The sequence below is a fragment of the Cynocephalus volans genome, chromosome 11 (genome assembly GCF_027409185.1).
Source record: "Cynocephalus volans isolate mCynVol1 chromosome 11, mCynVol1.pri, whole genome shotgun sequence".
In the NCBI taxonomy this organism is placed as follows: domain Eukaryota; kingdom Metazoa; phylum Chordata; class Mammalia; order Dermoptera; family Cynocephalidae; genus Cynocephalus; species Cynocephalus volans.
In genome coordinates this window covers 56383994-56407337 of record NC_084470.1, presented here as the reverse complement: position 1 = coordinate 56407337, position 23344 = coordinate 56383994, and the positions used below count along the sequence as shown (strand labels likewise).

The following is a 23344-nucleotide window of genomic DNA, read 5'->3' as shown; positions in this document are numbered from 1 at the left end:
TTTTCATCCACAAAATGGAGGTTAGGGCACAACCATTAGGCTGTTCTAAGGTCTGAATGAAATAACAAATAATGCACATAAAGTGCTTACAGAATGTATGGGACAAAGTATATAATGAATACTAGATAATATTAAATTATTGAAATTATTCCCCAAAATCCAAAAGGAAGGAAGAAATACAATAGATTCATCAAGGGCTGAAGAAAAGCATAACCTCAGGAATAAGGACCTAGAAGAATGTGTTCAGATGGAAAATCTGCATGAGGTTCACGCAGAATTGGTGAGGTTCATCCAGAGTTGGTGTACATACATGTGCATGTGTATATGCTGGCATCCCATAAGTACTTACAAAATAAATACGAGATCTATGTTATAAATGTTATTTCTTAAACCATACAATAAGTCTATGAAGTAGGTATTGTTATCTCCACTTCACAAATGGAGAAACTAAAGCTTGAAAATACCTAACTGGCCCCTGGGTCACACGGCTAATGAGATGTAAACTGAGATTCAAACCAAGATGGATCAGACTCCAAAGTCCAGATTCTTTCCACCACCTCAAAACTACCTGGAAAAAATGTCTCAAGAGATCATATTAAAGTCACTGGTGACAGTTCTACTGGCCCTGTGCAGCACAGTGAATGGCAATGAACTCAGATTCTGCTGTCAATCCTCCACTTTCTTACACTTTTATATTGCAGTAATCAATGGGTGAATACAAGGAACTATCCCCTCCACAACCTGTCAGGCTCAACCAATGTTTTCTCTAATAGCCCAATAACTTTATAGGTCAATCTCCCTTTACTATGTTTGTGACAAAACCTCACAGAAAAAAGAAGCAAATGTAAATAACTGCAGTTGATTACTTAATATAAAAATTATATGTTTTAAAAAACCGAGCAAATGTGTATTGGAGAGGTTTTACTACATTATTGTATAACTAAAATTAAAAAGTACAAGTGGATCACCAGGTTTCAAACTATCACACAGAGGCAGAACAAAATGATAGAATGGTTTCCAGATTCCTTTTTCTGGCTTTAAAATAAGACTGACGTATGCATAGATTACAGTAAATCTATGAACAGATGCCAGAAATACTATAGTAAACACATAAAAAAAAGTACATCAGACATTTTGATTTATTAATCTTACTCTGAAGAAATTTTTTTTAGAAAATAATTTAACAGAAGTAAAAAATATATATACCCAGAGTGATTTGCTGCAACACAGTCTTTCATGGTAGGAAAAGGAAATGAACCAGATGCTCAATGTGAAAGAATGCCTTTAATTAAAACTATGTTACAACACAATGAAATAAAAAAGCCATTAAACACTATCATTACAAAGACTACGTAGACTAATAACAAAATACCTGTGATAGACTGTTTAGTGAAAACAACTAAATATAAAACAGTAGTAAATCAAGTTCAACAAGATTAAAATTTGTAAATGTATAAAAAATAATTTACGAAATATGAAAATACCCAGCCTTGGGTTATTTTTAAGAATTTTAAAATATTTTCAAACCAAGTTTTATCTTTCTAATAAAATTAAAAATAATAAAAGTATAGATAAGCACTGGCAACCCAGTGAACTGTATTTGTAAGTCTACTAGATAATGCATAATAAATATGATTGATATATACACACACCTCTTTCCCCCATCTCCATAAGTAAATAATATAGCTTACCTTAATTCATCTTGTGTTTCTGCTACCTGATCCAATAAAATACTTAGTCGATCCCATCTCATCTTTCCACATTCCTTATGGAAGTCAAAGGCGATATATCTACCAAAAGAAAAGCTATTCAGAAACTGACCAGAGACCATTCATTTTCCTTCTATTAATAATACCTCCATAAGCTCATTTTCTTCTATATCACAGCACACATAATTCTTGAGAACACTGGAGCCTCCTTCACTCTGGGTTTACCACTACATATTCTACACACACATACCCCACCTTCTCATGCTCATGCCTATCAAAGGAAAAAATATATATACATATTATATGTGTAAACATATATGTGAATATATATAAAAAAATGTGTGAACATTATATATATATATATATATATATATATATACATATATATATATAAATAAAAACAAAAACAAAAACACACACACACCTATCTTCACATGCTCTCCTCGGGGCCCTCAGAGAGAAGTGGAGGCAAGGCATAGCAAATGCTAGTGAAGTAGGCTCAAGTACAGCAATAAGGTATGCACTGTGAAGACCTACTCCAACCGACTGGCTAGCATGTATCTATTCTCTATCCCCATGAGTAAAGAATAGGGTCTCTTTTTATTGTTTTTCAAATTGATTAATGTGCTCAAAATGGTGAAAATTCAGTCTAATGAGGATTAGTTTGGTTGTCTGTTGTGTGCTAGGGTTTGGGAGAAGTACAGAGGCAGTAGTCCCCATTGTGGTTAATTATGACCATGTTAACAAAAAATTCACTTTCCTTTGTCCGTATCTATACATCGTACATATCTGTAGAAGAGATAATTTTCTTGTTTGTCAATCTATAATGAGTTGTCTTCAGTTATCTAATATTTAAGAGGCACAATTCTAAAAGTTAGAAGATACCTAACAGTGAAGGTGTCCTACCATGAGCTGAAAAAGTTGCCCTTGGAAAGGGGGAAAAAAATCATTAAGTCCTGAAAGTTAAGGAAGGAAGAAAGACAGCAGAGAACCTGAGCGCCATGGCTATAAGAGTCTCATATGAATATTCCACTTCTGCCCAACTTCCTTCTCAGGAATCAAGACAAGTCATACAGTAGGAGGATTGGAAGGACATTATGTTCTCATCTGCTGCGTGAAAATTCAGATGAAGTGTCTGCTCTCTTGTGACTTCCTCGACTCCAACCAAATGAAGGGACATCAAGAGTGTGGGCTTCTAGCACATAAAGAAAGCCTACCACATCTCAATGGATATCTCAGGTGAGAATGGTAACCTTAGAAATTAGTTCAAAAATCAAAGCCAACTGAGAGGCTGACAACTTTGGGAAGATAGGGAGTGGGTGAAAGCATTTTCAAAGGCAACTCCAATAAAAGTGGCAGTATGACAGTTATTTTTGGAGTGCTCTGACTAAAGGTGATAACTTTAGATTTGTTTACAGAATTTAAGCAGACATAAAGTTTCAGTTAAGCAAAATAAAAGTTCTAGAAACGTACTGTATGACATTATAAATATAGTTAACAATACTGTATTGTACATTTAAAAATCTGTTACGAAGATGGATCTCATGTTAAGAGTTCTTAACATAACAAAATTAAATACCAAACAAACAAAAAATTTAAGTAACTTACTAAAACCTAAATACATTTGGATTCTTAAGCTTGTATCCTTGTTCTAAATCACATTTATATCATCTAAGAATGAGTTATATACTTATACTTGGTGATAAATTATTTTAAATATATTATTTTACTTTTAAACCCAAGAGCCAAGCAGTTCTACTTTCCAAGTTCTAGAAGAAATCCATAAGACACATCCTCTTGCACATCTCATTTTTTCCCACCCAGTTTCCAAATGAATAACCTTCCATTGCTAATGCATCCCACCACTCCTCAGTAGTATGACCATATGTGACTTTTCTCTTTCTGCCATTCACCAATTCAACAACTTAATTTCCTCATAGTAAAAACTGGTTAAAAAACTAAAAAGCTAATCAGTCCAATAGATATCTTAAAGACAGTAACAAATCTACTACTTGACCTCAGACATAAATCAACACACTGACTTTTTTCCCCTGCCAGAATACATATTTATTAAGTAAAAAAAAAAAAAATTCAAATACACTTGTATTCAAATATGCTCCTCTGTTTAGTGGTCGTTAGAGCTCATAGGAGGGAAATAACAATAGTTTTGGATTGCTCACTCTTTAGCAATAGGTGCCCTCCAAGTTTCCTGAATAGAAAGGGCATAACTTTAGACTCTAATTTATGCATCAAGTTCTCAATGTTAGCTACTGCTAAAAAACTCCAAATTCCTCGAGACAACTCTAGAGGCAAAGCATACCTATGGAAACCCTCTTGGGCAGACTATCCTAACAAGAGGTGTACATAAAATGAACATTTTCCAGTACATATATGATGGACTCCAATCTCAGAGAGTTGATTTTTCAGATCTGAAGGTATATTCTGAGTAAGTTAATACTAGGATTCTGAGGCACACCCTGGTTAGGACTACCTTCTCTGAGTCACCTGAAGTGTGTTTTGGCAAGTTCCACTGTGAGAAGGTGGAAGTGTAGATGGAGTCAGGATCTGATTAATTTTCTAGGGCTTTTGAATTGGACAAGAAAGACTTAAATTCTTCCCCAAAGATTCATTATATTATTCTAGCTCTGCATATGTTTGAAATTTTCCATAGGTTAAAAGGGTTTCTCCCCTGATAAACCAATACAATTTGGGTGGAAAGTTTCCCAAATGCCTGTGACCATGTTTTACCATAGTATACCTCCACCTTCCATCCCAATTTCCTGCTGCAGAAAGCTTCAAATGGGCTGACTCATTACTTTGCACCTTTTCACAATGGATGTTTTTGATGTTTTCGGATCTCTGTCTTTACACAAGGCTACACAGAGTTTGCAATTGTTGCCTGGTGACTTATAGGAGAGGCAAAGTTGCTGCTCCAAATAAGGCCACCATGCAACAGCTAAAGTGCTCCAGTTCATGTGGTGGTCAAGACCTCAGAGTCCACACAAAACAATCACAAGGAATTGAAATTTGTGACCTAACAGCTGTAGCCTCACAAAGCCTCACAGGGAGACAAAGCTTCTATGAGGAGATTTTAATCAGGGACTAAGCTCAAATTAAAACTTGAAGGTTAAAAAAAGTTATTCAGCAACATAAATTATGCCAGAGAAAATTTCAAGCCAACAAAAAAATCATGCTTTGATCTAGTACTGAAAAAAATGCAAGTCGAAATATAACATATCTAGTGAGTTCTATGTACCCACGCATATACGTAAGTGCACATCTGATCTGAAAAGACCAGAAATAGACTTCTAGTGAGTTACCTGATCATTCCACTTCCCAAGGAAGACACCATTGTTGCAAATGTCTGTTCAAGTGGCTTCTCTGAGCCCTTCTGGTTAACCTGTAAAAAATTAAACACTATAGCTTTCAGTTTACTTAAAAGGAGCAGTGACATCAGAAAAACAGCATATTAGGAAGCTCTAATCCCTTGTTCCCCTAAAGAAACATCAAACAAAACAAAACAAAAAGCTAAGTAAAACCTGTCTGAACCAACTTTGTAGGAGCTCTGGAAAACCATCAAAGGTTTATGGCAACCCACCAAATGTCTAATCAGGAAAACGCCACCTTAAAACCGAAGGAAAGTTTTATGGTGTCTTTATTCATCTTTAGCCCATCTCCTCCTCAGAGTGGTGACAATTTTAATCTTAAGTAGAAGTAACCTGTTCTCAGTTCCCCTCACCTAACTAGAGGAAGCAAACCAGACCTTATTTGCAAATAATTCTGTATATCTATTCTAACCTGAAGGACTAACTCACTCATCTCTGTCTTGAGTAACACTGAACACAGGCAAGAAAAATGTTGGACAATGCTAGTAAATGTAAAATAGAATGATAACCAATAAATGCCTGAGAGAAGAGATTCTGGGACATACAGTAGGTTATCTAAAGCCTGGAGAAGCAGCTGGGTGAAAGTCTTTGTGAAGTTAGGACATTCAAAAGCAGCCAAGTATATGGAGGAGTTTAGAAAGCCACCAACACATCCAGGTAAGATGCATGCTCAGAAAAATCCCGAGAAGACCCTAAGTCTTCACCTCAGACTGGGCCCTAGGCTTGGGACACGCCTGGCTAATCATAAAAGAATACACCACCACAGAGCCAGCCTGCAAAGAACGGGAGATAGGGTTGTTCTCTCATTTTTGTGTGTTTTTGTTGTTGCTGTTGTTGTTAGTTTTTTATTTCAGTTCCTGGAATTAACTGAAATTTATCAAAACATTATCCAAACATAAGTAAAAGAAACAGAGGCTTCAGTGAGCATACATGACAAGAAACAGTCTTTGCAAAAATAGTTTGGAAATGTCTCAAAACAAACAGATTACTATGACATTTAACAACCAAAAAACAAAACAAAGCCATAAAAAAAAGCAAACTCTTGGAAAGGGGGAAACTGTGACTTCCAGAGTTACCAAATTATAATAATCAATTGTTCAACCAAAAAAAAAAAAAAATCACAGGCACACAAATAGGAAAATATGGCTCATTTGAAGGAAAAAAATAAATTGACAAAACTATCCGGGCAGAAGCCAAGACACTAAACTTGCTAGACAAAGACTTAAAAACAACTATCTTAAATATGCTCAAAGAACTAAGGGAAAAGTTAGTCAAATAACTAAAGGAAATCAAGAAAACAATACATGAACAAAATGAGAATACCAAGAAGAAGAAAGAAATTATTGAAAGGAACCAAACAATAATTATGGAGCTTAAAAGCATAATAACTGAAATGAAAAATTTTGTAGAGAAGTTCAACAGCAGATTTGAGCAGGTAGAAAAAATAAGCTGTGAACCTGAAGATAAAAATTTAAAATAACCAAGTCTGAGAAACAGAAAGAAAAAAGAATAAAGAAAAGTGAATACAGCCTGTGGGATTTATGGGACACAGTCAAGCAGGCAACCTATGTATTATGGGAGTCCCAGAAGGAGAAAAGAGAGAAAAAGGGGTAAAGAGATTATCTAAAGAAAACAATGATCAAAAACTCTCCAAATCTGATGAAAGACATGAATCTTCAAATCCAAAAAGTGCACTGAACTCCAAGGAGGATGAATGTAAAGAGACCCTCACAGAAAACATTATAATCACATGACTGAAAAAAAAAAAGAGAGAGAGAGAGAATCTTGAAAGCATCAAGAGAGAAGAGACTCAACAAGCGATTCTCAACAGAATTATCTATTGATTTCTCATCAGAATTCTTGGAGGTCAGAAGATGGAGGGAGTTCTATAGCCAAGAACTCTATATCCAGAAAAACTGACCTTTAAAAATAAGGGAGAAAATAAGATATTCCTAGATAAACAAAACCTGAGGGAGTTCATTATCTCTAGATCTGACCTACAAGAAATGGTACAAGGAGTCCTTTAGGTTGAAGTGAAAGAATGCTACACAATAACATGAAGCCACAGAGAGATATAAAGATCTTCATTAAAGGTAAATACAAGGGCAAATATAAAAGCCAGTATCACTGTAATCTTGGTCTGTGACTCCACTTTTTATTTTCTGCAGGATTTAAAAGTCAAATAAATAAAAAAATTCAGAAATCTGTTATTGGATACAGAATGTATAAAGATGCAATTTGTAATATCAATAACATAAAAGAGAGGGACAAAGTTTTATAGGAGGAGAGTTTTTACATGCAATTGAAGTAAAGTTGGTATCAATTCAAATTAGATAATTATAACTTTAGGATGTTATATGTAATCTTCATGGTAACCACAAAAGAAATAGCTATAGAATAACACAAAAAGAAATGAGAAGGTAATCAAAATGGATCACTACAAACAAACAAACAAACAAACAAAAACCCAAAAAACAAAATACAGCCAAACATACAAAGAAGACATTAATGAAGAAAATAAGGAATAAAAAGCTGTAAGAGATATGGAAAACAAATAGTAAGTTAGCTGAAGAAATCCCTCCTTACCAGTAATTATTTTAAATGTAAATGGATTAACTCTTCAATTAAAAAAAACAGATTGGCAAAATGAAAAACATGATCCAAGTATATGCTTTCTCTAAGACATTCACACTAGATTTAAAGACACACATAAGTTAAAAAGTGTAAATATGAAGAAAGATATTCTGTGCAAATAGCAATCAAAGAGAACTGGAGTAGCAATACTAGTTTCAAACAAAATATACGGATACTCCTCAACTTACGATGGGGTTTCATCCGGTAAACCCATCATAAGTTAAAAATATAGTAAATCAATAGTGTGTTTTCAACTTATGATCATATTTTCAACTTATTATAGGTTTATCCAGTCATACCTCTATCATGTTATATCTGTATCATAAGTTGAGTAAACTGAATAGTATCTCTTTCACACAATTGCAAAGTCAAAAAATTTTAAGTCCAACTATTGTAAGTCAGGGACTATCTGTACTCTAAGGAAAAACTATTACAAGAGATAAAGAAGAACATTATTTATTGATAGAAGGGTCAATTCACCAAGAAGATATAACAATTATAAACATATATGCAACAAACCATCAGAGCCAGAAATAAAAAATTCTACAATAATAGTTGGAAACTTCAATATCTCACTTTCAATAACAGACAGAACAATCAGAGTATCAATAAGAAAACCGAAAATCTGAACACCATAAACCAATTAGACCCAACAGACATATACAGAACACTTCAGCCAATAACAGCATAATATACATTTTTTGCAAGTGCACATGAACATTGTCCAAAACAAACTATATGATAGGCCACAAAACAAGTCTTTAAAAAGTTTTTAACTAAAATCACACAAAATATATTTTCCAATCACAATGGAATGAAGCTAAAAATCAGTAACAGAAGGAAAACTAGAAATTTCACAAATACATGGAAACTAAACAACATGTTCTTAAACAGTCATTGGATCAAGGAAGAAACCACAGAGAAATTAGAAAGTACTTAAGAAAAATGAAAACAAAAATACAATATACCAAAACTACAACTCAACAACACAAAAACAAACAATCTAATTTAAAAATGGGCAAAGGATTTACAAAGACATTTCTTCAAAGAAGATACACAAATGGCCAATAAGCACATGAAAAGATGCTCAACACCACTAGTCATTAGATAAATGTAAATCAAAACCACTATGAGACACTACTCCAGACCCACAAGGATGGCTATTCTCAAAAAACAGAGAAAATAACAAGTGTTAGCTATGATATATAGAAACTGGAACCCTGGTACATTACCAATGGGAATGTAAAATAGTACAGCCATTGTGGAAAACAGAATTGTGGTTCCTCAAAAAGTTAAACACAGAATCACCATATGATCCAGATATTCCACATTTAGGTATAAAACTAAAATAATTGAAAACAGGAACTCAAATAGATACTTGCACACCCAGGTTCATAGCAGCATTACTCACAATAGCCAAAAGGTAGAAACAACCCAAAAGTCCATTGATGGATGAATGGATAAATAAAATGTCGTATATACATACAATGAAATGTTATTCAGTCTTATAAAGGAATAAAATTCCAATACATACTACAATATAGATGAGCCTTAAAAACATTATACTAAGTGGAATAAGGCAAGTTCAGAAAGACAGAAAGGAAAAGAATTACCAGGGGCTGTGAGGAGGGCAGTAATGAGAATTTATTGTTTAATAGGTACAGAGTTTCTGTTTGGTACGACGAAAAATTATCGAAATGGACAGTGATGATGGTTGCACAATGTTATGAAATACTTAATGCTACTGAAGTGCACACTTTAAAATGGTTTAAATAGTAAATTTTCTGTTATGATAAAAAAAAAAAGGTGTTTGTTTTGTTTTCCTGAAGAAACGTGTGAGAAAAATATCAGATTACGTCATCAAAATGGCCAACGCGAGTTGCCTAGTGCTCGTACTCCCACAAAAAGGTCTGAAAACAACAAATAACTATATTTTGAGTGGAGTGACTGAGGAAGTACACTGGAGAGCAACAGGGAAGCAACAAAATCCCTATGAAGCATAGAAGCCCAGACAGCACCAAAGAGAAGGGAGTGAGGCACCCTTCCTTAGCCACACTGTCTCCCCCACTGAGATCAATTCGGAGCCAGAAGGGACTTCTTATGGAGGAATGGTAACTGGAGACCCGTGCTGGTCACCATCACTGATACCAGCACTCATTAGTACAGTAAGGTCCCTAGTCTTAAGAGGCCTAGAATCCAGTATGGACAGAGGCCAGGAGTCTGCGTAGCTGTACTGCTCCAGGACAGGAACCCCTTTGACATTCCCTACCTATACCCACAACCTAAGCTACTATGGCATGGCACCATCTCGAAACCAGACCCACAACTGGAGTGAATCCTGCAAGTAGCCTCTGGCTTCCTCCATCCCGAGGCCCTGCTGTCATTCCACTATAATCAAATGAGTGCCTGTAGGACCAGTACACTGGCTGCCCAGGGCCTAGGGTCAGAGAAACAACTGAGACCCCAACATCTAAACCCAGGAGGCACCCCTTTGCCCCAGGGGAATAGGCAGACCGCCGAGACAAAAAGCTTCCCAGCAGCCATCCGGCTCAGGCTCACCCACTCTCAACCTGACAGCTGGCCCAAAGGTAAATTAAACCCACCCCACCAAAAGGTGAGTGGCGTGACTGGCACAGCTGCCTGGCCCACCCCAACCTGACAGCTAGCCAGGAGGCAGCTATGCCCTACCAAAGGGAGCCCTGTGAAGTTACCAAGCCCAACAACCAACCTGGAAGCAGCTCCACCATATCTATTCGAGCCCTGCATAGCCACACCACACCCACCCCTGGCTGGGCAGCCAACCTGGTGACAGCCCCATGCTCCCAGAGAGGCTACAAAATAGCCTGCCACTCCAGTGCACCCACATGCACCAGGCCCAACAAGCAATCCGGTGCTCCCACCCCCCAGCAAAGCCGCACTACTGCTGTCACAAACTCCCACAGCCTAGCCTACTGAGACAATCACAGACATCAATAATGTTCATGGAGACCACACTACTGAATACACCGACAACCAAAACCAACCCATTTTCAACCGACACCTTAGGACCCATCTATATAGGAAAAAGCCTAATCCTTCAAAAACTGCTCCACAAAATCAAAGCAATTGCTTCATTGTAACATAAGAAACATGAATAAGCAAGGAAATGTGACACCCCTAAAGGAACACAGTAAGTCACCAGTAAAAGACCCCAAAGAAAAGAATATTTACAAAATCCCTGAAAGGGAATTCAAAATAAAGAACTTAAGAAAACTCAGTGAGTTACAAGATAATGCAAATGATTCAATGAAATCAGGAAAACAATTTATGATCTGAAAGATAAATTCAATAAAAAGATACATGTCATAAAAAAAGACCCAAATAGAAATCTTGGAACTGAAGAATACAATAAAAAAACAAAAAATACAATTGAGAGCTTCAACATCAGACTAAATCAAGTAGAAGAAAGGATTTCTGAACCTGAACACAGGTCTTCTGAAATAACCCAGTCAGAAGGGGGAAAAAAAAAGAAATAAGAATAAAAAAGAATGAGACAACCCTTGAGGACTATGGGACACCATTAAGCGAACAAATCTTTATATTATAGGAGCCCCAGAGGAAGAAGAAATGAAGGCACCAAAAACCTGTTTAACAAAATAACAGCTGAAAACTTCCAGTATTGGGAGAGATATGGATTTCTAGAACCAGGAAGCTCAAAGGTCCTCAATAGATTCAATCCCCAAAAATCCTCACCAAGACACATTACAATCAAACAGTCAAAATTCAAAGACAAAGAGAATTCTAAATTCTGCAAGAGAAAAATGTTAAGCCACATACAGGAATACTTCATTTTACCACACTTCACTTTTTGGCACTTTGCAGATATTGCTTTTTAATTTTTTTTTTTTTAAACAAATTTAGCCATCAACATTGAGGCATTCAGCCAGTGGCTATCAGCACTGAAGCAAGATCATCCATGAGCAAAAGATTACAAATTGCTGAAGGCTCAGATGATTGTTAGCATTTTTTAGCAAAAACTTATTTTTTAACTGAGGTATATACATTTTTAAAAGTATAATTCTATTGTACATTTAATACACTACAGTAAAGTATAAACATAACTTTTAAATGTTCTGGGAAACCAAAAAACTCATGTGACTGACTTGCTTTATTACGATATTTGCTCCATTGAAATGGTCTAGAATTAACCCTGCAATATCTCCAAACTATGAATATATAATGGATTTCCTATTAGACTATCAGTAGACTTCTCAGCAGAAACCTTGCAGGCCAGAAGACAATGAGATGATACATTCAAAATGCTGAAAGAAAAAAACTGTCAGTCAAGAATATTATAATCAGCAAAGCTATCCTTCAGAAATAGAGAAATAAAAACCTGCCCAGACAAGCAAAAACTGAGGAAATTCATCACCACTAGAATGGCCTTATGATAAATGCTTAAGAGAGTGCTACAACTGGAAACAAAAGGACAACAATGAAAACATGTAAAAGTGTAAAACTCATCAGTACAGGTAAATTAAATCAATGGTAAAAAGCCTTCCACCAAAAAAAACCCAAGATCTGATGACTTCATTAAATTATACTAAACATTTAAGCAAGAACTAATACTGATTCTCCTAAACTATTCCAGAAAATTGAAGAGGAGGGAATACTCCCAAACTCATTTTATGAGGCCAGCATTACCCTGATTCCCAAACCAGGAATGAACACAACAAAAAAAGAAAACTATAGACCAATATCCATGATGAACATAGATGCAAAAATTTTCAGCAAATTCAACAGCACATCAAAAAGATTAGTCAGTGGGATCAAGGTGGATTCATCCCAGGGATGCCAGGATGTGTCAACATATGCAAATCATTAAGTGTGATAAATCACATGAACAGAATAAAGGGAAAAATCATATGATCCTTTCAGTAGACACAGGAAAAGCATCTGACAAAATTCAACCTCACTTTATGATAAAAACTCTCAACAAATTAAGTATAGAAGGTATGTACCTCAACACAATAAAGACCATATATGACAAACCCAAACAGGAAACATCATACTGACCAGGAAAAAGCTCAAAGCTTTTCCTCTAAGATCAGGAACAACACAAGCATGTCCACTTTAATTACTCCTATTAAGCATAGCACTGGTAGTCCTAGCCAGAACAATCAGTCAACAAAAGCAAAGACAGACAAATGGGATTACAACAAACTAAAAAGCTTTTGCACAGCAAAGGAAGGAATGAACAGAATGGGACAACCTACAGAATGGAAAAAAAATATTTGCAAACTACAGATCTGGCATGGGAGCATTATCCACAATATATAAAATATTTAACAGCAAAAGAACAGAACAAAAAAACAAAACAACAATAATAACCTGATTAAAAAATGGGCAAAAACTTTTAATAGACATTTTTCAAAAGACATTCAAATAGCCAAAAGGTACATGAAAAATTGCTCTACATCACTAACCATCAGGAAAATGCAAATTAAAACCACAATGAGATATCACCTCACTCCAGTTAGAATGGCTATTATCAAAAAGACAAAAGAAAACAAGTGCTGCTGAAGATTTGGAGAAAAGTGAACATTCACATACTGTCTGTGAGATTGTAAATTAGAATAGCCACTATGGAAAACAGTATGGAGGCTCCTCAAAAAATTAAAAATAAACTACCATATGACCCAGCAATCTCACTACTGGGTACATATCAAGGATTTTATTTTTTTTATTTTTTTTTTGGTAGCTGGCTAGGATGGGGATCCGAACCCGAGACCTTGGTGTTACAAGGCTGAGCTCAAACCACCTGGGCTAACTGGCCAGCCCTTACTGGGTACATACCTAAAGGAAACAAAATCAGTATGTTGAAGAAATATTTGTACTCCCATGTTTACTGCAGAATTATTTACAATAGCCTAGATATGGAATCATCCCAACTTTCCAACAACAGATGAATGGACAAAGAAAATGTGGCATATATACACAATGGAACACTATTCAGCCCAAAGAAAAGAATAAAAATCCTGTTAATTGTAACAACATGCATGGACATGAAGGACATCGTGTTAATTGAAATCAACCAGTACAGAAAGACTAATACCACATGATCTCATTCATATCTGGAAGCTAAAAAAAAAGAAAAGAAACAGTGATATCACAGAAGCAGAGTAGAACAGTGGTTACCAGAGACTGGAGAGGAGAGGGCCGAGGAGAGTATGGGAAGAGGTTGGTCAACTGTACAAGGTTACAATTAGACAGGAAGAATAAGTTCTGGTGTTCTATTACACAATAATTTGAGGATGGTTAATAGCAACGTATCATATATTACAAGTAGCTAAAAGAGAAGCTTTTGAATGTTCTCACCATAAAGAAATGATAAATGCATGAGGTGATGAATACGCCAAATACCCTGATTTGATCATTATACATTATGTATTAAAACATCAAATTGTGCCTCATAAATATGTACAATTATAACGTATTAAAAAAAAAAAAACATACCAGATTGATTATGACTTGTTTTCCATAAATAATTACTTGTGAATCAAAATGCCTTTGGAAACCATCCATCTAGAGGGAAAAAAAGGTTAGATACTTTACCAGATTACATTACACATATATTTGCAATATTTTAAAAATACCTCCTTAAATGTCCTACTTGTATATTCAAGAGAATGATGTCAGCATGTCATGTCACATAGATATTCTAAATACCATGTAGTATATAGTAATAATAAGCCATTTTACTCTGAGCTGTAATATTATTATTCCAAGTACTCTAAACAGCACAAAGTTGCAAATCTTACTGAGATCACTCAAAACTACAAGTGTATTTGCAATAATATTCAATCACAGTTTGTTTTTCCATGTTTCTTTTTTTTTTTTTTGACTGGTAAGAGGATCTCAACCCTCGGCACGGTGTCGTCTGCACCACGCTCAGCCAGTGAGCACACAGGCCATCCCTATATAGGATCCGAACCTGTGGCCTTGGCGCTACCAGCACCGCACTCTCCTGAGAAAGCCATGGGACTGGCCCTTTCCATGTTTCTTTTTAAGACACAAACAAGGTTTAGGACTAAGATCATAGAAAATATGTCCTCTGACTACAATAATAGAAGGAAATTCAGAAAATTCACGAATGTGTGGAAATTAAACAACACTCTCCTAAATAAACAATACAGAAAATCAACAAAACCAAAAGTTAATTTAAAAGGATCAACAAAATTTCCAAACCTTTATCTAGACTGACCAAGAAAAAAAGGGAGAAGACTGAAATTACTAAAATCAGAAATAAAGAAGGAGCATTATTACATTGTCATTATATTTTTTTATGGTGGTTAAGATTTAGTTTCTTTCTCTTTCTCGTTTGCATTTTTGTTCTACCAGTGGGTTTTGTTCTTGTGTATTTGTGGTAGTGGTTATCATTTTTTGAATTTCAGATGCAGGATTTCCTTGAGGATTTCTTGTAGGACTGATAGCGCAGTGGTGAACTCTCACAGTTTTTGTTTGTCTGGCAAATACACTATTTCCCCCTCATTTTAGGATAGCTTTGCTATATAGTATCTTGGCTGGCAGTGTTTTTCTTTTTCTTCTGGTCTGTAGAGCTCTGTTGAGAAGTCTGCTGTTAGTCTGGTAGAGACTTATAGGTGATGATGTTTTTCTCTTGTTTCTTTTAAGATTCTCTCTGTCTGATTTTTGCCAGTTTGACTATAATGTGTCTTGGAGAGTATCATTTTGGGTTGAATCTGTTTGGGGATACTTGAGCCTCCTGTATCTGAAGGTACATGTTTCTCCCTATACCTCTGAAGTTTTCATCATTATTTCACTGAATAGGTTTTCCATGCCTTTTCCTTTCTCCTTCCCTTCTGGAACACCCATGATTCAAACGTTTGTGTGCTTAAGGTTGTCTGCTAGCTCTTAGATTTTCTTCATTCTTCAAAATTTTTCCTTTTTTTTGGTCCACCTGGGTTATTTCAAAAAGACTACCTTCAAGATAAATTCTTTCTTTGCTTGTTCTAGCCTGCTACTTAAGCTATTGGTCGTGTTTTTTATTTCACCAAGTGAATCTTTCAGTTCCATGAGTTCCGCTACATTCTTTTTTAAGGTATTAATTTCTGTATAAATTTCCTCTTTCATATCCTGGATATTTTTCTTGTTTCATTATGTTGTCTGAGTCTTCTATCTCAGTGAGTGTGTTAGTCCATTTCTGTCACTTATAACAAAATATCTGGAACTGGTTAATTAATAAAGAAAGTGAAATTTATTGCTTACAGTTTCAGAGCCTAGGAAGTCCAAAGTCCAGGGAACATATCTGGTGAATTGCCTTTGGTGGAGGCTTTTACAGCAATGCAGGGGTCTCTCATGGCAGAAAATAGTGGAGCACAAAGACAGACTGACTCTCCTCTCTCTTCTTTTAAAGGTCTCAGAACCATGCCCATGACCACCATTTTTAATGCATTCAGCTACAGCATGGTCCTACAATCTAATCACCTCTTCAAGGCCCCACTTTTCAGTTATCATAATAGGACTTCCCACTCTCTTTACACTGTCAACAGAGTGAACTAAGTTTTGGGGGGTACATTCAACCCAAGCCAGAGAGTTTCCTTAAGACTATCGCTTGGAATTCCTTTTCCATCATTTCAAGGGTTTCCTGCTCTATAGGGTCTAGTATTTGACAATTTCTGTATTCTTTTGGTGGTGCCATGTTTTCTTGGATTTTTGTATTTCTACTTTGATATTTGGTCATGATAGAGCAGTTGCTTCTTCTATTACTATGGAGTGGGCTTTGAGGAGAGAGATGTCCTCTTCTTTTTTCAGTCTCCACTGGTGATTCTCCTTGTGACTATGAAGTTGAGTATCCGGCAGGCTACCTGCACAGTGGATGTGGCTACTGCTGTGGAGTTGAGCTGTTTTTGTGGCAGTCATGGCTGTGGTGGTGGCTGTGGTGGGCCACTCACATGGAAGTGGTTTGTTCGGTGTGCTCTCTTACCTGCTTCCAGGCCAAGGTGACCACCCTCAGCTCCTGCCTAGGACCCCAAGCATTGCTCTCTTGCCTGCTTCTGGGAGGAGGGTGTTTTTCCACATTTCTAACATGCCATCTATGCAGCCTTTTGGTTTAGAGGTTCATTGTATGCCAGAATCAAGGTGAAAGACCTCAAAGTTATTGAATTCTGACGTATGGGGAATAAATACATTCTCTATATGTAAAGTATAATGCCAATAAACTTCTATTTTAGCCAATGAAAAAAGAATGGAAGATACACACATGATTTGCAACTTTGTTGATCTGTGGCAGTGGTTTATACTTGAGGTTTGGTCTTTGGGACCAGAAAATAGGTATTGATCCTCGAGTCTAAAAGAAAAGACAGAAATGTGAAAAGAAACACACACAAACTTATTTTTCTCAACTTACTTCTTGTCAGAAGTATGTATATTAATGACCTTGCAAAGGAAAAAAATAATAAAACCAACCATGAAAGACGTCCACATGCACTTGCTCCTAAAGTTCACATTTTATGGGAATACACTTAGAAAGAACTTCTCCTTTCAATTTTACATACGTAGCACTTGTTTAGTAGACAGTACTGTATTTATCTTATATCCTAAAACAAATCAACTTATCTTCGAGTAAAAATTAACAAGTTATGTCTGCTATATAATTTGGCATTATGAAAAACTTAGAAAATTGCTTTATTCATTCTCAAATGAATATGTTTAGCCACTAATGCTCTGTAGCAGCAAGTGATCCACAACTCCATAAGGATGCAACAAAAAAGAGGCGTTATCTCACTGTGAAGTGCAAGGCAGGTAAAGTCAATCATAAGCCATTAGTTTGTCCTATCACTGCCCTGAATAAGTCTACAGAATTAAATAGACAGATGGCTCCATTTCCATAACTCTCATACCTCCCAACTTACTTTCTCCTTTTGGGTTTTAATTTAAGGATGGGATATGTCAGCAGGTCAGTGCCAGATTAATGGACTACCCTTTTTTGGAGTGCATTTTTTCATACTAAAGACAAAGATGTTAGCTAAGAAAGGAGGGGAAGGGAGGAAAAGGAAATTTCAATAACATGATAGAAAATTATGTTCTAAGCACAACAGGCCAAGTGGCTGGCGATCTAAAAGACATATTAACTTGCCTGTACAAATGAAGCCTTGCTCCCATTGTAGTGTACAATTTGTTCTGTTTCTACAAAGTTAGCTGCATGGCCTTCAGAATCAATTCCTAAATTTAAAAAAATTAAAAATTTTTATTTTTAGTATTTATTACATGAGAAAAACATCAGAAACTCACTAATTCAGGTCAACTTGGAGGTAATTAAGTCAGTTCAAATTAGTGGAAAAGTACTTATAAAAAAATAAAATTCAGGGCCGAGCCTGTGGCGCACTCGGGAGAGTGCAGCGCTGGGAGCGCGGCAATGCTCCCGCCGCGGGTTCGGATCCTATATAGGAATGGCCGGTGCACTCACTGACTGAGTGCTGGTCACGAAAAAGACAAAAAAAAAATAAAATAAAATAAAATAAAATAAAATTCAAACAAGTAGGCAGAAAACTAATAGAAGCTCACTCATTTAAACAGGATTAACAAGGAATATTAGAGGCCTATTAATAAATAGATTAAGTTGGTTGCTATTTAATACATCAATTGTTTACAGATACAAAATTCCTTTAAAAGTGTTTCTCAAACTTGAGACTTCTTATAAAGAAAAAAAATTCTCAAAGACCCATGAGAGCATGTCCATAGATCCTAGTTTAAAAAATATTATTCTGAAAGTTAAACTATCAATTTAAGTGATTATACTAACACCATATTAAATGCAAATGTGAGCAATACGTTAAAGTACTTAGTTATAATAATGCAAATGGTCTCCAACAGATGTTTATATTGATTTTAATTATCAAAATAAAAACACAAAAACTGTACATGACACTAGAACTTCTGTAACTCCATGAATATGCCCATAAAATCTAGTTTGAAAAGCACTGCTCTAAAGAGTTTACAGAGTCTTGATGCTGGTTAGTCCTTTCATATATCTGAGGCATTCCTTTACAAATCTGTTTACATGATCATTTTTACTAAGAAAAGCTTGCTAAGCAAAGACAACATTCAAGCTAGTCCCTGACCCAAATTACCAAGTTATCAGAAAGAAATCAATGGATTTTTAACTGTCCTAAATATTTCTTAGTGTCCTTTCTATGTGACAGAAGAGGGGTCTTCAAAAAGTTCAAGGAAAGATTAGTATCTTTTAATTTCATTTTTCCATGAACTTTTTGAAGTACTGCATATTTCACAAATATAACATTTTGAAGTGTGTGCGAGGTATCAGTGTTTTTGTTAATACATCACCAGAAGGGGACAAAGTTATTAAGTCAAGTCAACAACGCCATGACTTCTCAATAATTTCTAAGATTACTTGTCAGAAGCACAGGCTATCCCTGTTTCCTTCCATAATTCCTATTAAAAACAATATGTTATTATTCTAAAGAGAGACAAAGAGAGAGATTTTTATTAAAAAATTTCCAAAATATATTAAGAAAAACAAAACCAAGGTGCAGAAAAATGTGCATAGAATATAATCATTGTCCATAAGAGAAAAATGCATACGTGTAATAGCATAAAAATTATCCAGAAAGATAAACAAGAAACTAATGTTTGATTAGCTAGTAGGGGGGTAAGGACCAAACAGATGAGGTCAGAAATGGGGAATATTTTTTACTGTATTTTAAAAATACTTTTTAATTTTTGGAATATGTAAATGCATTACCTGTTCTAAAAACTTAATTAAAAAATATGTTTTTATCCAAGAAAATCTAGTTACAAGGGAGTTGCTAAGTTTAATTTTGGTTCTGTGATCTTGGCCTGGTCACCCACTCAATGTCTTTCTTCTTCTGCTGTATCATCTATAATGAGAGAGATTAACCAAATAATCTCTACAACTTCCAGGCCCAAAATTTCTATGATTTTTAATGGCCCGTAGGATTTTATTCTGATATATTCTGGTCAAAAGGGGAAAAAAAAAAAGAAAGGCTGGAGAAATTCCTTTTCATAATGATAGTGACCTTTAATACAGAATTCAAAAGCTTGGTTTGAGCAATTAGCATGTTGCTAAAACAAAGCCTAGAGAATAAATGCTAAAATGTAAATGTTTACAAAGTAAACATAAAATCAAATGTCTATCTTTATGCATGCAGAGAAACCAAAAGCAATAGAAGAAAATACTTTCTGATATGAGTTCAGGTTATCAAAAACTACACTGAGTTTAGTTGTGCTTTCAGTTATCCAGGAAACAACATGATCAGTTCCTTCTCAAGCAGTAAGAAGCAGCTTATGGTGTCACATTAACATTTACAATGTAATTACAGTAACTGCAGTAAAGCACAAAAGACCTACCTAATTATTATAACAAAGCAGGAGATAAATATTTATCAAGGCTATCAAATGATAACAAACACAAATAAAATACAAAAGGTTACGTTCATGTCACTGTAAGACAAAACATTAATTAGTGATAGATATGACCCTTCAATACTGAATCATGCTGACGGAAACTAATCTTACCTCTTACATAATAGCGCACACCAGCTCTAAAACAACTCCTCCTTGAGATGAGAATCCAATCAAAGTACTTTCCATTAATAGAGCACGAATGCATAGTAATAACTTAACTACATTAAGGCAAATACAACATATATAGAAATCATATGTACTATTTATAATTCAATTTGTATCTATTTACCCTAATAAATTGTCTTTAAGAGAAAAAAGAACAAAGATATGGAAATCTTTTGGGTTCTTCATGAATATTCACAAGCCTTTGGTACTGTAATCTTCTACTGTGAAGTTTTATCAAGTCAATACCCTATAATGACAAATAAACAGTATGTTCAAGCAGTTCGCTATAGTGTTTCTATTTAAATAATATGCTTTCCTTTCCTTGATATCCTCAACCATTAAAAGTAAAGAATTGTTAACCACATTACCAAACAACCTACTCTGAATGAAAAACATATAAATTTAAAATAGATTAACCTTCAAATAAGAAATGGAAAAAGGACGGGGGTGGGGGGAAAGGCTAGGCTACTGCAGTTGAAGAAAAATCTGAAGTACATCACATGCATAATTAAAAATATAAATTAGTCATAACAGTTGGTAAACATATGAAGATTTACAGATCAGACTAAATTAAACAAAGATAACCTAGATACAGAAACTTTAACCTCTACTTTTTCTGAAACAGAAAAAGTAAAACCAAATATGAAAAAAAGACTGTAGCTCCCCAAAAGCTTTCCTTAATATAAAATTATTTCCCTAACATAGTGGACTGAATTATGTCCCCCAAAACTCATTCAGGCTTGAGTTGCATCCCCCAAGTTTTATGTATTAGAAACTTAGCCACTACTGTGACTGTTAAGAGGGTGGGAAATCCTACTACGGTAATTCAAAGATGGAGTCTTGGAGGGGTGATTGGATTGCAGGAATGTGCAGTAGTGAATGGATTAAAAATGGTGGTCAGGGGCGTGGTTCTGAGGGATTTCAAGGAAGAGAGTCTGTCTTTTTCTCTGCTGCTCTCTCTGTTTCCACCACCTTGTAATGAGTCCCCTGCATCTGTCACCACCACCAGATGGTCTTTGGACTTCCCAGGCTCAGAAACTGTAAGCAATAAATTTTTTCTTCACCCAGTTGCAGGTATTTTGTTATAAGCAACAGACATGGACTAATACACCTAAGTGCTGGGAACAGTATCTGCTACATGATATTCGCTACCATTCAGTGATGGAGAATCATATATATATGCCTGGAAATTCTAAAGGCTGACCTCTCCATTTCATTACCACAGTAAAGCATTTGCAGAAGCCTTTGGAATTAGCATACCTTTCCTGTTAAATAGTGTTTTTTATTATGAAAAATAATAAACAGAAAAGAATACATGATGGGTATAAATGTATTGGTGAGTTATTGCTTAACGGGTACAGAATCTCTGATGGGGGTGATGGAAATGTTTTGAAAATAGTGATGCTGGTTGCACAACATTGTGAATGTAATTAATGCCACTCACTGAATTGTACACTTAAAAATGGCTAAAATGGCAAATTTTATGTAAAATATATTTGGTCATAATAAAAAAACATTACACACACACACCTCGCCCCCTGTGTATCCACCCATATCTTTGAAGCACCTGGAGCTCCTCTCCATCAGACTCCCTTACATCCTCCAAGAAGTAACCACTAACCCTTAGTTCATCTTTCTCTTGCTTTTCTTTCTAGTTTTATCACTAAACAATTTGTTGTTTAGTTTGAACAGTTTTTGACCTTTTTTTTTTTTTTTTTTTTTTTAACATAAAAGCAATTATTCTGTATGTATTCTTTTGGCTTGCTTATTTGTTCAACATTATGTTCATGAGGATCATTCACTGCTATAACTGTATAATTATCCACTGTATGAATATACTACACTTTATTAATCCATTCCACTGTCCATGGACATGTAGGTTGTTTCCAGTTTTTGTTATCTTAAACAGTGCTACAAAAATATCTCTGTACACAGACATGTGGAAGTGGCTCTAAGAAGCAGTACTGCTGGGTCACAGAGTATATACATCATCTGTTCATATCAGGAAATGTCAACTTGTTTTGAGAATTACTTTGGCTTCTTATCTTCACCAACATTTTATATTGCCTGGTTTTTAACTGTTTGCCACACTGGCAAGGAAGGGAGATATGATAGCAAGACAGATTTGTTTTATTGTTTCAATAGTCTTACCTTTTTTCCTTCCTCATTTATTTAGATTTGCCCTATGGTTATTTTCCACAGGTAACATTTTTTCTTAATATAATTTGATTCATCCATTATAAAGCATAATGGCATAATAAAATAAATATCTATGAACCTACCATCCAAACTTCAGAACAGTGTCGAAACCCTGAGTCTATTTACCTGTTCCTTCCCCATTCCATCCAACTGCCTTCTTGCCCAGAAATAACATGTTCTCAGGTTCGTAGACACCATTCTCCTGTCTTTTTAGTCTCATCACATGTAATCATGACTTAAAAACACAGCTTGCTTTTGAGTTCTATAAAAATGGCAGCACACTCCTTATAAACTTCAAGCCCTTTTTTTCTCCCCATAAGTTCCTGTGATTCACCCTTATACTGCATCAAGCAATAGTTCATTCCTCTTCATTGTTGTGCACAATCTATAAGGACCATACCACAAAAGACCTAGTTCTGCTGCTGACAGAAGTTGTAGTGTTCTTAGTTTTGCTCTAACATGATGCTGTGAATATTCTTGTAAATACTTCCTGGTAAGAATGTATTGGGTATGCATAGAAGTGCTGGCAAATTAACAAGAGAATGCCAAGTAATTTTCAAAACAGTGGTACCAAATAACACTAGCAATATGAGGTGCTAATGATTCACCCCTCTCTGTTACTCAAGTCTGGTATCATCAGACTTGAGCTCCCAATTCACTCTCCTTTGAAATCTATAGCACTAGGGATTTTATCTATTGTGAGACATGAGCCTGTCCTTAAAAGATAAATCTAGCAGAGAATATAAATCATTTTCTTCTGATTACAAGACAAATACATATATAAACATTTTAGAGAATCCAGAAAGC

General features: G+C 35.4%; 1 protein-coding gene across 2 annotated transcripts in view; it reads right to left on the bottom strand.

Moving 5' to 3' along the window:
* Window positions 1–23344, bottom strand: part of SACM1L (SAC1 like phosphatidylinositide phosphatase) — a 70547-nt gene that overhangs the window by 7588 nt on the left and 39615 nt on the right. For both annotated transcript variants that reach the window (XM_063114524.1, XM_063114525.1), the window contains 6 exons: window positions 20285–20386; window positions 17865–17950; window positions 16989–17075; window positions 14225–14293; window positions 5030–5109; window positions 1692–1790 (listed from right to left, as the gene is read on the bottom strand). In XM_063114524.1, the coding sequence (XP_062970594.1) occupies window positions 1692–1790; window positions 5030–5109; window positions 14225–14293; window positions 16989–17075; window positions 17865–17950; window positions 20285–20386 (523 nt within the window). The remainder of the gene's footprint in view (window positions 1–1691; window positions 1791–5029; window positions 5110–14224; window positions 14294–16988; window positions 17076–17864; window positions 17951–20284; window positions 20387–23344) is intronic.